Consider the following 16,318-nt stretch of genomic DNA (forward strand, 5'->3'; position numbering starts at 1 on the left):
CTGACAATCTGGGCTGTGGGATGGCAGAACCCGCAGAGTACAAAATATGATCAGGTAGAGGCAGCTGCCTTTGAGTCAGTGCAGCACAAGTCTGTAGGAGAAAGCTCACACACCAGCAACAGACCTGATCTTCTGAAAGGTATGCAGGTGGATCATCCATATATATGAAGGGAGGTTGTAGTGAGCTGGGGATTGGCCTCCTCTCTCGTGTAACTGGTGATAGGACTAGAGGGAATGGCTTCAAGCTGCACCAGGGGAGATTTAGGCTGGACATTAGGAAATACTACTTTTCTGAAAGAGTGGTCAGGCACTGGAATGGGCTGCCCAGGGAGGTGGTGGAATCACTGACTCTGGAGGTGTTCAAGGAATGTTCGGATGTTGTGTTGAGGGATATGGTTTAGTGAGAACTATTGGTGATAGGTGGATGGTTGGACTGGATAATCTTGTAGGTTTTTTCCAACCTTGGTGATTCTGTGATTTCTCACAAGGAAGAAATACTAAATAAAGAACTAGAGCTCCAGCAGTCAAGAATAGCGAAACACGCTGCCTTTACAGTCTGCAGCAAGTTATGCAACTGTAGAAAATAAACCAAGACGTGTTGTTGATTTCTGAAGTGCCAAAAGAAGAACAAAGTCAGAACTGGTCTCTGAATACATCATCCTGATAGCATTTCAATGGAAATGCAAATTTAGGAATTTGGGATTAGGAACAAATAATTTCAGAAAATAGACACAGACCCAGAAGAATTAAAGGAAAGAAGTTGGGTAGATGACATATATCGTAGACCAATACACAGATCAGCAATCACACAGAGAGAAAGAAAAATATTACTTGTCAGTGGAAGGTGAGAAAACAAACATGGGAGGATGATATTTGCCAAGAAGGTAGATCTTGTGATAGTCCACCCAGTCAGAACTCAGTGGCTCTGGAGGCCTTGAATGTAAGTAGCTTTTAAAGAAGTAATAACTTTCTCCTTCCAGAGTGATATTTGGGTCCCTAAAACTCATATCCCTCACTGTTATTTTAAAGTGAAATGGAGATTAGAGCCAGCACTGCTAATCAGTTTGATCAGGCCATAGATTTCTATTCCTTCTTCTTACTGGCTCTTATTGTCACTTAACACTTTGTTTCTTTCTTGAAACACTACCCTTTGCTTTAACAATCTCTCCCTTTATCTAGGCCTCCAGCCCGTTTTTTAAAATGGTTATTCTGGGAGGTCAAATATGTAATTTCCAGTGTTTTTAGCTATAGAAAATGCTTGCCTTGCAAGGATGTATGGGATTTGATGTACAAATATACCTCCCCTCTAGCAAAACTTACTAGAAACCCAAAAGGGCATGAATGTTGCTTTCCATCATAGAGTGCCTCATTCCCAAACCCCTTTGCACTTCAATGAAATATGAATTGGAAAAAGATGACAAGTATAGTATCACCCTGGGCTATTTACTGCACTTGCTTAAATCAGAAGACCTTCCTAATCTCTGTCTCTGAGAAATGCTTGGGAAAATAAGATGTTCAAGAACAAGTTATTAACAAAGCCTCTTCCTGTTAGATGTGCTAAGTATCTGTGTAGCGTTTGAGAGAGGCTGGTCCTAGAGAACAACTGGCAAGGCTGTGGCAGAGCCAGAAGCTTTATCTACAAGGTTTAAATCAGGGGTGCTAACATCTGCTCTTTTTGAAGACTTCACCTTTTTTGCCATTGTCACTAAAAAGATGCCTTTTATGCGGATTATAGCTGTCTGTGTGCTCCATGCTAAGGCACAATTGCTTCAGGATGTGGCAGATCTCTGACCACTTCACTATGAAAGAAAAGACAGAGAAACCTTCACTTTAGTGCTGCAATGCTTGAAATACTTGTTTGGTGTCATTCCAGTTGAACAGGCTGTATCCTGTGCTTGCACTCCTCACCACAGTTGTTATACAGACTTTTTGCAGCCTTCTCCTTCCTTCAACAGCTCCTATGCAGCCTCATGCTGGTTAGAAGCTTTGGCTGTTTCTCTTTCCATCCTAACTCTACACTGTGGTTGCAAGTTGAGTCTCATCCAAAATGCCCAGCCCTGGCTCAAGGTTTAGACCATGGCCCCTCATTCACTTTTAGATGACTTTTTCCAGATTGCAGTTTTTCTGCATCAGAATTTCAGTCTAAGCTAGCACTGAGTTTGTGGCCTGTTGGAAGGTCTAGTGTGGCTGGCTGCAGCACAAGCCTTTGCCACAAATGTCCCTGTCAGCTGGAGAGAGGCAGTGTCATTCCTGGACCTAAGCCTCTCTTCAGCAGGTGTTCAGCTTGCTCTGGTTACTCCCTAGAGCCTTTGTGAGTTTGAGTAGCTGGAGTAACTCACTTGTGTAATCTTATCACGTTTTCTCTTGCAGGCTGACACCAAGAAATGCTCCCTGTTTATCCCACTGGACATTGAAGAATAATTTTGCCATTCATCTGGTAAGTTTTAAAGACAAACTGAGGAACTGCCTTCTTATAAACTGCTTGCAAGCTGGTACTTCTGCAAAACTGCATGCTTTGTTTCATTCAGAGCAATCCATAGCCCTCAATGCTATCCCAGTCACAGCTCAGTGCCTAGACTGTCAGTCCTGCAAATAACCCCTCTCCTTTATGTTGAGTAGCTGAGATGTCAGTACAAAGAGCCAGTGGTATTGCAACCCTATTTCTTGGTCCTCAGAGCCACATTTGATTGTGTTCCTTGGCAGCAGTAGGAAATAAATGCACTCATTTCCCATTTTGGTGTCACCACTGAGGTATAGCACTGCAAGTAAGTTACATGCCAGAGCAAATAAATCCACTTGGCAGCAGCAGCTGCACTTGTTTTCTCTCACCATGCAAAACCTTGGCTGGTGTAAGCACTCCAGAGGAGACCAGACTCACATTATGCCAGTCATGTCCTGCTCTTTCTGGGATATCAGGAGCACAACGATTCAGGTGATACTGTGACACTGAGTGACTTCCTCACACATTTTAACCCTTCCACATCAGGAATTTGTGCTGAGACACAAATACAGGTCTTGAGAACTTCTACTTTCTGTCGGATGAGTTCCTTTTGGGGCGGAAAGCAACTCTTTTAGGAAGCTCTCTAGCAGCAGGATCCACCTCACAGTTCCTGAAGCACCGAGCAATATGAACATCATCTCTGACTTGTATGTCTCCCTGTGGGCATCCTGGATCTTATGCTGTCCAGCTGCGGGGGTGAAGAGAAGCAGCAGCCCTCAGAGAAGAGCGTGACACATCCACCTTATGGCGTTATCACAGAAACTTCTGAAACATCAAACACTTCTAGAAATGCAAACCACCCTGCTGTTGTTTCTATGCCCAAAGTGTTCCCGCCGTCTTTAGAGGAAACACCGACCAGAAAGCAAACCAAGCATTTGAAGTAAACCAAAAGCAAACAACAACCATCACCAGGCTTAAACAAAACAAAAACCCGCACAAAAAGAAAAACAACAAAACCAAACCACCCCATACAGGAAGGGAGGCGTCCTCAGAGGTACGGTGACAGTTTTACAGTTTGGCTGACTGCTTCCTAAGCGGCGTAGCCCTCGGGACTGCCCCGCTGTTGCTGTTTTAGCACGCTGTTTCGGCGCTGCAACGCGCGCCGGTGAAGGGCAGCCCCGCTCTCTGTCGCTTCCGATGCTGAGGCCAGTCGGTCGGTTCAGCTCAGTCGTAAGGTAAGCAGACCCCCAGGTGGAACGGTCGGGCAGGTTTCCCAGGCGGAGGGCTGGCGGCTCACGCGAGCGACGGAACCGGGCGGCAGCTGCTACCGGCTGCCCCGCCCCGCGCCGTTCCCGCGTTACCTGGAGATGGCGGCTGCGGCCGCCATGGAGTTGCCCGAGTGGCCCGAGCCAGCCCCGCCCGCCGCCCCGAGGGCGGAACGGCTTGAGAGAGAGCCCGCGCGGAAGGACGAGTTTCTCTCACCGAGGTGACCTCTAGACGTCGCATATACGCGACGCTGTTACGGAATTTGGTGCCAGCGTTCCAGAATTCTATTTCCGAACGTCAAGACAGCAACTTAATGTAAAATGATCACTGTTTAAATTTCTCAGTATTTTTGACACCGTTGTCTTCTAACAATTCTCTCCCTGCAGAACAAGAATGATTTTAGTATACAAGTGACAAAAGAGGTATTTGGTATGAAGTTGACAAGTGTTGTTTTTTGTTTTTTTTTTATAGAGAGCCGTGATCTTCACATACAGAAGGAATACTAATCCTCCATTGACAAGCGAAGCTGCTTGGTGCTTCAGAAGTCAAGGCAGAAGTATTATAAAATGCGCCAGGGAAATTCACTTTCACGTTACTCCTTTAGAAGCTTCCTCCCCTGCTGCTTGTTCATTGCAGCTTGTTCACTTGTTTTCAGCAGCACACTGGCTTATAAAGCCAAACTGCCCAGCAGAGGAGGCAGACGTCACTTCCTACCTCTGTAGTGGAAATGCCAAATCACAGCCTGACGCAGTGATTGAGCATCTGGTGGGAAGGCAGGACCAACCTGGGGGAGCTCAGGTGCATGCAATATACCTGAGTGACCAGAAGGTGTGGAGCCAGGATTCACCCCTTCCCAGACCTCATTTAAAGATTGGCATTGAAAGCAAGGGTATCTTGCTAGAAATTCCCACCTGCCCAAGGCTTTCTAAGGGTAAGCAAATTTTCTTCCTTCATTTCTGTCCCTATTGCTGCTGCTGCTGTGTTTGGGCTTGTCCTCATTTGCTGTAGCCTAGGACTTTGCCACCTTGCTGTTATTCCTGTGTTTTCTGTCACATTATAGCATTACATCTTCTTCACTCTAGATATTGCTAGTAGCAATGCTGGCTTCAGTGATACTTCTCCCTGTTCATCTCTGCCCTTGCTCAACCTAGGAGTTGCCTGAAGGCCTCTGTAGAGTTGAAATAGGGAATAGAAATAACAGAAAAATAGCACTTTTTTAAAATTTTTTATTAATTATTGTTCAATGGAATGGGTTTGAGCTAAATTAAAATACAGACTGGGGGCTGCTGAACAGCTCTCTGAAAAGTGGTGTGGCCATGTGTACACTCCCTATGCAACCAGGCTGAGCTCAACCAGGGTTTTGCTTAAGAGCTCACCTGAAGCTCTTAAAGGATCACTTGATGATGTAGTATCTAATAACAACACCTTTTGTAGCTATGGTCATTTTTGAACTGAACCTGTGGCTATCCTCTAAAATACTTCTACCTCAAAATGCTGAGTGTGTTCTGGATGAGGAAAGACTTCCCCCCTCCCCCCCCCCCCCATTTTGAGAGTATTTCAGACTGAGAGGAAATTAAAAATAAATAACCCCCCTCCCCCCCAACTCATATTTAAAGAAATTACATTAGTAGATGAAGATCCTGAAAGTTTTTAAATGGGTAATGCTACATGCCGTAAGATGTTATATTTTTACTTGAAAATGCTTTTATATGTTGATTGTAAAATGAACTGATTTTGGATCTATAATACAAGACATTACAAACTCAATACTACAGAATCATAGGATGGCCTGGTTGAAAAGGACCACAATGATCACCTAGTTTCAACATCCCTGCTATGTGCAGGGTCACCAACCACCAGACCAGGCTGCTCAGAGCCACATCCAGCCTGGCCTTGAATGCTTCCACAGACAGGATCCGCAACTTCATTGGGCAACCTGTCCCAGTGTGTCACGACCCTCTATGTGGAAAAACTTCCTTCTAATATCTAACCTAAAACATCCCTGTCTCAGTTTAAAACCATACCCTCTTGTTCTATCGTTATCCACCCTTGTAAACGGCCCTTTTCCCTCCTGTTTATATGCTCCCTTAAAGGCCACAGTGAGGTCTCAGAATCACAGAATGGCCAAGGTTGGAAGAGACCTCAAGGATCATGAATCTCCAACCCCCCTGCCACAGGCAGGGCCACCAACTTCCACGTGTAATACTAGACCATTCAACCCCATCCAACCCGGCCTTGAACACCTCCAGGGATGGGACATCCACAACCTCTCTGGGGAGCCTGTTCCAGCACTTCACCACTCTCATAGAAAAGAACTTCCCCCTGACATCCAACCTAAATTTTCCCTCCTTCAACTTAACAGCAGAACAAGGAGAAACAATTTTATCTACCCTTTCATCTTTGTGGCTTCCCTCTGGACCCTCTCCAACAGCTGTCTTTCTTGTACTGGGGGCTCCAGACCTGGATGCAGTACTCCAGATAGGAGCCTAAGATGCCATTTGTTTTCTGAGCTGCAAGAGCACACTGCTGGCTCATGTTAAATTTTAACCCGGCAGGACTCCCAGGTCCTTCTCTGCAGGGCTGCTCTCAAGAACTGTTCTTTCCAGTCTGTATATATTTGCGGGATTCCTCCGATCCAAGTGGAAAACCTTGCACTTTACCATGTTGAACCTCATTAGTTTCACCCAGGCCCACCTTTCCAGTCTGTTGAAAATCTCCCCAAAGCCTTCTCCAAGCTAAACAATCCTAGTTCCCTCAACCTTTTCTCACAGGAGAGGTGCTCCAGCCCTCTGATCATCTTAGTGGCCCTCCTCTGGATCCACTCTTAAGAGCTCCACGTCCTTCCTGTAGTGGGGATCCCAGGCTTGCATGTAATACTCTACATGGGGCCTCACAAGAGCTGAGTAGAGGGGGGACAATCACCTCCCTCTCCCTGCTGGCCACCTCTTTTTTAATGCAGCTCAGAACACAGTTGGCTTTCCAGGCTGCAAGCACAATTAAAATAAACTTTGCACTAATTGTCACGTTATACTAATGAACTCAAAAAACAAGTATGTAATGCTATATCCACTGTTTTAAGCCATTAGTACATTATTTGTTCATATGTATGAGAGAGGTTTTATTCTAAATGCAGAATACATTGCTTGGCTTTTATACTCATTTAGTAAGAATTATTTCAGGAAGATAAAACCCAACAGCCTTTCACCTGCAACTCAATAAATCACATTCCATTTAATTCAGTTTTTATTCAATGAAATGATGTATAAAAACTTACAAATCTGAGAACTTAACTATACACAAAATGATATTCAGTTTAAATGTATACACAGAGAAGAGCTGTGGTTTGTGACTTGCCCTCTCCCACCCCTCCCCCCAAAGCACAGTGCCTCCATTTACCTGGGGCGCTTTGTTCTGTCCATTTCAACCTTCTGCTGGCCCAGTATTTAATAGGTGGACTCCGTTGCTGCTGTCAGTTTTGTTTCTTTTATGCTACCAGCAAAACATCTGGGCATTTCATATAAAATAATAAGAATCAACAACTTGATTTTTAACACAAAGACGCAGTGCTATCATCATCAGTAACTAAAATTACATAATTCATCCTTTCAGTTTTTGCAGACTTTGTCTTGGCTTTGAAAATAACGGGACTCTCAAAGAGCAGAATTTGCCAGTCAACACTACGGGTTTGCTTTAAAACAACCATGATCTCCCATTGCTAGAACATCTCTGTAACCACTTTTTCTTCTTACCTCATGCAATCATACCAAATGAAACCACGGACTTTCCTTGCCTGAGTAAGGCAATGACGTTTTTCTCTCTCCTCTCATCGGGAATGACTCAAAACTATACCTAACAACACATGCGTGTGCTGCACTGATGAGGGTACAGTGCCCACCAGGATGTAGCTTCTCTGGTTTCCTTTGTATCTTGGATGATGACACCTATCCAACAGCTTCTGTTCTACAGGCCAATAAAAATGCACACAACTCAGGACATTTCCCATTTGATTTAAAACCTGTGCAATGACTACTTTAGTCAAACAACTAAAATACTCTCCAGGCTGAACTGGAGAGCAGATGGCCAGTTGCTTAAAAAGTATGTGTGCATTTATTTACCTGTACCAAATATACACACAAACACTTTCCATATATATAAAAATCTTTATACATATACAATAGTTTATATATATATATATAAAGATTGCCATCACATTATTATTACAGCTACTTGAGTCAAAATCTGACTAAGTAACTACTTTGCTTGTATCAATCATGCTATCTGAAACAGATACCCAAAGGCATACTTGAAGGAAAATATAAGGCTAAAAGAAACTCAGTACTCTCAGCTCTTTTTAACCCAACTGACAACTTTTTGCATTCACTTCAATGAGGAAAAATTCTGAGGCTTTTAAAGTTATAATCTTAATCGACTTGCATGTGGAGTTCTAAAAAGCATGGTGTTTAAATAGCCAGATCTTCTCAAAACATCTTTTAGCAGGGAAACTAATATAGATATATAGATATATTCCTTGCTTACCAAGCCGATACTCTGTTTCTCGTTACAGTCATCATTGTATCTAAATACACTTTCAAGTGATCTAAATTTCATTTAAAATCTATTAAATTTGGATTAACTAATACTATCAATATAGTTAGCTGGATTATTTTTCACGTGTTCCTTTGTATTAAAATCAATTATGTTGTGGTTTGATGCAAGAGCTTTTTGTTTTGGTGGGAGAGGCAAAGTCCAATTTCCTAATGTGCCAGTACAGTTCTGGTTGCTGAAGACAAAGGGTGGGAAGGTTGGTGGAAGAGATGGCAGGGGTAAGTGAGGAAAGAGGCAGAGGGAAGAAAAAATTGATTTAATAAAAATGAGTAAAGAAACTTTAAAAAATTGATATAGATTTCACATTCAGTCTAACAACACTGCTTCCTGCTCCTTTTTGATGGAGGCTAACACTGCATTATCAGTCTCTGTGGCTTCCGTGTCCCCACCACCTAGCAGAATGGAGCGATCTTCTTCTAGTGTGAAGACAGAGTTTTGATTTTGGCACGAATGTTTGACTACTTCATTGGGAGTCGAAAATGTTTTGTCACACAAGTTACATTTGTAGGGCTTGTTGGTCTGTACTAGCATGTTGTCCATTTGACTGCCTTCCTCAAAAGTACAGAGCTCCAGAGTCTGTTTGTCCACCATCGTGTACGTGTCCATGCTCTGGTTTAGGCACACGTGTCTGGCAGCCTGGTTAGCCCTACAAAAGCTTTTGTCGCAAGTGCTGCACTTGAAGGGTTTGCCAGTGTGTATGTACATGTGCTCCCTCCAGTGGCTTTTCTGAATAAATTTACGACCGCAGATGGAACATTCATATTTCCGTCTTTTTACTTCCCTCTCTTGATCTGCCTGCTCCAAGTTGTCTATGTCTGCAATATCCGAGGGGGGAGGTGTCTCCGATTGCTGCTGCCCATCGATTATTGGAGAGTCTGAGATCTGCTGCAGCTCGCTGTCACTAATCATCCCAGCTTCAGGCACTTCCATAGCATCCTTCTCAGCCGTGTTGTTACAGAGAGACAAAGAAACATTACTTTCTCCCTGCTGGCTAGACGTGAAGGGAACTCCCGTGTGGATCTGCAAGTGTTCGCGCAAGCTACTTCGTAAATTGAACCGGCGACCACAGAGGTGGCAGGCATAGTACTTCGGGAAGCTTCCATTCCTTTTCATAATGCTTGGCTTGACGTGTGCTATCGTGAGTGAAGCAGGCTGTTCATCTGAAGAAGATGCTTCCATGTTGGCTTCCTCTCCCGCAGGTGAATTATTACCAGCAGCAGACACCAATTCTGGAGATAAAGATGATGGCAATTGGTCCGAAGTGGCCATGTTTGTCCTGCTCACTTGTGGCAGAGTTGTAGGTAACTGTGAGAGCTGTGAGCCTTCTGAAACTGGTTCTTGGGTCATCCGGGAAGTCTGTGGCCTTGGTTCTCGCCCGAGTTTGTCAGCTGCCGATGTAACCTTAGCGGGATGTCTGATCTGGTGATCTGCAATCTGAATGCCATATAATGAAGATGCTAATGGAAAAACTTGATCCGGGTGAGAAAAAGTTCCTTGACTTGCAAGGCTGGCCTCCTGAATTAGTGGATATGCATGCAGAAACTTTATTCCCTGCTCTAGTCGAACTGGGTCAATGAGCTGTGGTGCCATCTTCCCAGTGTACATCAAATGTAAGAGATAACTGAAGATATCTGGCTGTATGTCGGTTGCTTTCAAACGGACACATTCACTGGAAAGTGAAACAAAATTATCAGTAACAGATTGGGAGAATGCTTTCAATCAGATTTAGGTTATTCAAGCATTGGTAAAAATCAGAACTGTATATTTAAATTCAAAAGACAAAATCTGTAATAAATGAAGAGAAATGCTTGGCCATTTGCAAGATGACTTTTTTCCCTCAGCAAACTAAGTGCCTAGAAAGACTGCCCCACTGCACCTTTCTCAATGGCTGCTATGTGACAGATTTGTTGACACATACTGATATATTTCATAAATTGCAAAGATATTTTTCCTTTATTTTGTGCTTAAATACATCTGCAGCCAAATTAAAACCTCCTAGCACTGGTGTCTAAATTCACGGTCTCAGTTCTTAGCCCTGAAAACACCCAAAATTCATCTGACCCACGCCTGTTTGGTTTCTGTGTCTTACTAGTGCTTATAGTCACAGTTGTGGAAGTGTGTGTTAACATCTTGCCTAAGCTGTTTGAGGATCCAGAATGATGCAGGACAGGGTGTGAATTTCCTGACGGTTGGAAGCGAGAGATGTAGCCTGAGCACACTGAATGTGCAAAGGCTAGACTCCTTGTAAAACAACTATAGTAGCTTCCTTCCCTGAACAGGGAGGAAGAAAAGGTAGCCGAAATCAGGAGTACACTTGGCAAAATGCATCACTCCTTACAGCATTCAGCAAGTGAGACAGTTTGTGATTATGATGCCCTCTTCAGCCTAACTGAACTGAAACCAATGCGATCTTTCAAGTTAGAGCATGCCCTATGCATCAATCTTTAGTACACCCTGGACTGAACCATTCATCAATCCTCCTGCTGGATCTCTATGTAGAAAGAAAGCAAGGTTCACAAGGCAAGAAAGAAAATCGGGAGCGTTTTGGTTAGGCTAACCAAGTTAACTTTGCTAATGGGAGATCTTCTGGGATTCTAATTGATTTTCAGTTATCTGTAGCTTTTAGATTAAGCACATATTAAATAAAAGACAAATCCAGAAGCAGACATGATTGTGCACTGCAGTCTGAATGCTCTAACCACAGTAGGTGAGGAGGAAATCATAGCCAATTCTTCTCTTTCTTGAGGTGTGCGCTCTGCTTGAGCTCTCGAACTGCTTTTGAACTCTGATACATTACCCAAAAATAAACTGCCAGCACTGTCTTCCAGTGACTGTTGTATGCTCCTGATAGAGCCAAGTCTGCTACATCTGCCTGTCTCTGAAGTGCAAACTTACTTCTGTCCTTGATGTTTACCTTTGGTAAGAACTCTTAGCCAGAGTTAAAAGTTTCATTCCTTTGAACTTTTTGAGATAGTTCAAATAATTGGGAAAAACAAAATTCCACAAAAATCTTTAAAAAACAGTCTTACACTTTATTGTTATGTAGTACTGCTTTACTTGACAGATTTAAAAAAAAACACATAAAAATGCTACCCTTATCTACACATTCATTTCTCAGAATCTTCTACCAAATATTACTGAGTTTATATAATGTTCTGAAAAGGTCAAAAATAGTGGCAGTGCTGAGCAGGTGAAGAAGAAAAGCACAGCAGTGAAGACAGGAGTCATTAGATGCTCTCTTCTGTGTCTTACAGACTTTTTAAGGATAAAGAACATTTACTGGATTATTATTGTTAATGAATCACAGTCCAACTTTGAAACAGATTCTAGATTCATTATGTCATATCAAGAAGCAAAAACAACACTGCAGGTTTCAAACTAACTGAACAACTTTTTAACAGTCAGATTGGGCTTCCCATAGTTACCTGGTTTGGTGAACAAACAGCATCTTGAAGTAGTTGGAGAAAGAAGCAAGAACCGATTTATGTGCCTTGAAGTAGACATCACCGATAGCAACTGTGCAGTCACACAGGAAACCAAACTCTCTCTGAGCATTTAGCTGCTGCAGCAGAATAAGTCCATGGTTGGCCAAATCCATTTTTTTCACACTCTGAAAAGCAAAGGACTTTCATGTAAAACTTAACAGTAGGTAGGCAGATGCAATAGAAGATCTCCCTTCAGAGATACTTCTGCAAAAGTAACATTTCTTAACCTGAACAATGACATCGATGACACCTTGCAAACACTCAAGGATCTCTGTTTCACCACACACAATGCAGCTCACAAAGGTGCAAGTGATTTGCCCAGGCTTAAACAGCAAAGCAGAGCCAGGAACAGAGGGTTCTGCAAAAGCATGGGTTAGGCTTAGAAACAGAAAAACAGATAGCTGAAGTAGAGGAAGAACAACTAGTAAAAAACATCTGTTTTTAATGAGAACAAAGTATTTAGATACCGATTTGAACAATTCACTCATCTGATACCAGTCACCTGCAGGGATGGCAGTGACAAGAGCAGAACCCAACAAGAGCCAAGTCAGCTAACTTTTTACTGGATTTTTCAGCCTCTCTAAATACCTTTAACCTAAACACTAGGTATCCATTTGGCTAAATGTGAATTTCACCATGAAATCATTGAGCTTTCCTTATGGCCTCTCCTGGGAATTACCAGCTGCATACCTCATCCTTTCTAGGCTGACAAAATGAATTAATTCTGGGTATCGGCAAGGCCTCCGGACTATCGGAAAAAGAAGGGTCAACTGTTTCACTTGTCAACTATTTAATGACTTATTGAGATCAGCTACAGCAGGGACATGATTTAGCGGAGGGTTGTTAGGGCATTATGGTTAGATTGTGGTTGGACTTGGTGATCTCTAAGGTCTTTTCCAACCTGAGCAATTCTATGATTCTGTGTAAGGGCCTGAAGCTTGTCTGTCACAGCAGGAAAGCCATGGGGTAAGAGGAATGGCTCCATCCTTGCTGCCTCCACTGGTTAGTGTTTGGAAAATTCTGTTTGTACAAGCAATACACCGAGATCCCCTCCCTCCCTCCACAAGAGAACACTTGCTCTGTGAGCGGGAACACAACTCATGTTCACTGTTAGTTAATCCCACACCACGTTCCACACAGGTAAACTTTGTCACTTTGAGGAAAACTTACACGGCTTCTATTGTAGTTTAAGTTGAGTTTTATTCTGTGTGTGCTACACTTTCAATTCTTTGATGCCCAGTGTGGCTTGTGCTCAGAAAGGGAAACTTGACAAGCAGAGAAAACCATTGCTGGGGGAGCTCCATGCAGAGAGGATCCTCTCCAGTTATTATCATGCCCAATTTGTTTAGCTTATGGCTTTACCCTTATCCAAACAGCAGCCAGCAGTAGCCGCTTCCTCAGAGCCTCAGAGCCTTCCTCAGAGCCTCAAATTAACTTTTCTTCAAAATCACACTGTGTCTGTATGCGAGCACGGCATCGCGTTTTTGTGTATATTTAATGCTCGTTTAAATGCTTTGAAGTGAAAGGGCAAGAATTATACTCTCTGGAAACGGCACGGTGGAAGAGCGAGCACAGGGCCGGCAGACGCGGGCAGACGGCGGGCAGAGCCAGGCGGGACCTTGCGGCGGTGCGGCCCCGCAGCGCGGGGTGAGAGCGGGACCCAGAGGGCGGCGAGGCGGGGAGTGCAGCGCTGACAGGAAACAGCTGCTCGGCGCCCTCAAAGAGTACGGCGCTGCCCCGTTTCTCCTCAAACGCCTCAGAAAGGCGGCCCGTCTCCCGACAGACCTCAACGCTCCTTTCGCTCTGGAGGCTGAGGTGCCGCCTTCGGTCACGCCGAGCAGTTCTTGGGCCCGGCAGGAACCGGAGCCGACACGGGGCCCATCTGGGCTCTCGGCGGCGCCGCGCGGCCCCGTGAGCGCGGAGCTCGGTAGGAGCGGCCCCGCGCGCCGCCGCCCCTCGCGCCACAATGGGCACGCGCGCGGCCCGAGGACGGGGGAGGAGGGAGCGGGCGCGCGCAGCCCGGGCGCTCCCGCCGCCTGCCGGCGCCGTAGCGCGCGCCGCGGGGCGCCGCTCTCGGCGGGGGGGCGGGGCCGTCCGGCCGCCCTCTCCTCCCCTCCTCCCCCGGAGTCGCGCTCGGCCCCTGTGGCCCGGGTGGCGGCGCCCTCCCATTGGCCGCCGGGGCGGAAGGCCGGGCGGCCGCGCGCCGCTCTCACTGGCTGAGCCCCGCCCCTCCTCCCCTCTCCCTCTCGCCCCCCCCCCGCGCACGCCACGCGCGCACGGACGGACGGAGACGGCGCGAGACGCAGCGCGAGCGGAGCCGCCAGGGCGCGCGAGACGGGAACCGCCGCCGCCGGGGCCGCCCAGCCCTGCCGAGGAGAGACAGGCGGGGCCGCCCCTCCCGCCGCGCGCGCGGCTCCCTTCCCCCCCTCCCCCGCCCTTCCCCGCGCCGGATGCCGCCGCAGGGGGGGGCCGCCCCGCGCCGGGCCCCAACCGGCCGAGCCCGGCGCGGCAACGGGACGCGCCGAGCCTTCTCCCGGTCCTGGCCCTCGCCCCCTCCACGCGCGGCCTCCAACCCCCTCCTCCCCCTTTCCCCTTCCCGGCGCGGCGCGGCCCATCCCCCCCGTGCCGTGCCCCGGATGGAGCCGCTCGGCCCGGCTCGGCCCCGGGGGTTTGCCAGGCGGTCGAGCAGCGGCCCGTCGCCCCACCGCCGCGCGACCGGGGCCTCGCACACAATGCGGGCCGGGCCCGACGGGCCGCGCCGCACCCCAGCCCGCCCCTCCACCTCGCCTCGGCGCGGGCCCGGCCGTCCCGGTGCGCGGAGCCGGGCACACGTGCGGGCGGTCCACGCGCGGCGCCGCGGGCGCTGCTCACCTGGGGGCGCGGGCCGCCGAGGCGCCTGGTGCCGCGCGCGCCGCCGCCGTCTCCGCGCCCAGCAGCAGCAGCAACAACGGAGTCAGCGCGGCGGCGGCGGCGGCGGCTTTTCCTGTCCGGTTACGTTAGGGTCACATGACCGAGAGCGGAGCACAGAGGCTGCAGCGAGGAGCCCCCGCCGGGGGGGAGGGGAGGCGGCGAGCGCTGTGGCGGCGGCGCCGGCGCCAGCAGCCGCCACCCACCCCCCCTCCCCTCTCCGCTCCTCCCTTCCTCCCTCCGCCCGCGCCGCCGGGCACGGCCCCGCCGCTGGGGGCTGCCGGTGTGCGGGGCTGCGGGGCCGGGTTCGCGGCCCCTTTAAAACTCCCGGGGGGAGCGCAGCGCGGAGGGAGTGGGGGGGGGCGGTGCGGCCCCCTTTCACCCCGCTCCGCTCGCCGCCGGGCGGGGGCGGCTCCGCGCTGCGGTGCGGCCTCAACGGCCGCCTGAAGCGGCAGCCACAGGTGCGTCCCGCGGGGCCGCGGCCTTCTTAACGCGCCTGGCGGCGGGCCGGGCCGGGCCGAGGCCTCGTTGCCTTGACGCCCGCGATGCGCCGTGCTGCGCTGCGGAGCCCAGGCGGCAGCGGGCGGTGCTGAGGCCGGGTCCCTGCGGGCCGCGGCGTGCGGCGGAGCTCCGCTCGGGACCCGGTGCGGGGCTGGCGGGGCAGCGTGCTGCTTGGAAGCTCGTTGGGAGGCGTTTGGCCGGTATCGGAGCGTTAGTTTTTAATTATTTGTATTTCTTAGGTCGCTCAACCATTTCAGCGTAGTTAAAGGCAGCGCACGTGAGGCACCTGTCTGACCTGCGGGTGCTGGCCGTGGCTGGGCTGCTGAATTCGTAGTCGTTGCATTCGACGTTCTGTGTGGAGGAAAAGCAAGCGATGCCAAACCTTTCAGGGCAGTGCCCTGACAGCAAGCGAGCTGAGGGCAGTGTGGGAGCGGGATCTGCTCCGCGTTGATCTGCTCTGTAGTTCAACAAGGGACAGCAGCCTGCTGGGGCTGCTGCTGCTCTTACAGGGTCTGAATTGATCATGGGCTGGAAGAGTTCTATGTGAGTGTGACTGCTGTCTGCACTGGAACTAATGGAAAGCTGGATAGCTATAGATGGAGTCTGCTTGCAGCAGGCAGCTCATAGATGTATGATAGCTTATTTATCCAGCAGTGCCTGAAAAGGAACCAATTAAGTCCTAAAAACAAATGACAAAACTTAATTTTCTTGGAGCTGAAAGCTGTCAATGTTTGCTGCTGTTGTGGTACTTTGAATGTGGAAGCTGGACAGCACTGCATCTTCTCTGAATTTGCCTTGAGTATCCTTGCTGTGCAGCGCCGCAAGAGATACATGTGTAGCAATGTGATAGAAGCTTATAGACTGTATTTAACCAGCAGAATGAAAGGCTTTTAGTCTGCCTGGCAGATTTTTCCCCCTTACTTCTCTTGCATTTTACATCTGCGAATGAAACGCAAAGTAAAGAGAGTAGGTGGATGTTGGAACTCGTATGGCTTGGTAGTGGACAGAGTTTGTTCTCACAGAATGTGGTGAGAGACGAAATTTTCATTTGAATGGGCTACTTGGGAAAATGAGTGTGTTTCTGGCAGGTGCCTGTTGGATGGTTTTGCTTTGT

The 16,318-nt window shown here is 48.0% G+C and overlaps 1 protein-coding gene and 1 long non-coding RNA gene across 2 annotated transcripts; both read right to left on the reverse strand.

Moving 5' to 3' along the window:
* Positions 1-516: 516 nt before the first annotated feature.
* LOC146544967 (uncharacterized) lies at positions 517-3,604 on the reverse strand. Its single transcript, XR_014881325.1, has 2 exons — positions 3,473-3,604; positions 517-3,188 (listed from the first exon to the last, which is right to left on the reverse strand). It is a non-coding gene; the product is annotated as an uncharacterized LOC146544967 (long non-coding RNA).
* Positions 3,605-6,931: 3,327 nt separating this feature from the next.
* Positions 6,932-14,805, reverse strand: ZBTB2 (zinc finger and BTB domain containing 2). The gene is made up of 3 exons (XM_085217038.1): positions 14,668-14,805; positions 11,737-11,921; positions 6,932-9,980 (listed from the first exon to the last, which is right to left on the reverse strand). The coding sequence occupies exons 2-3, from the start codon at positions 11,907-11,909 to the stop codon at positions 8,618-8,620; spliced, it is 1,536 nt and encodes a 511-aa protein (XP_085073164.1). The 5' UTR covers positions 11,910-11,921; positions 14,668-14,805; the 3' UTR covers positions 6,932-8,617.
* Positions 14,806-16,318: the final 1,513 nt, after the last annotated feature.

The sequence above is a fragment of the Meleagris gallopavo genome, chromosome 2 (genome assembly GCF_905368555.1).
Source record: "Meleagris gallopavo chromosome 2, MGAL_WU_HG_1.1, whole genome shotgun sequence".
NCBI lineage: Eukaryota > Metazoa > Chordata > Aves > Galliformes > Phasianidae > Meleagris > Meleagris gallopavo.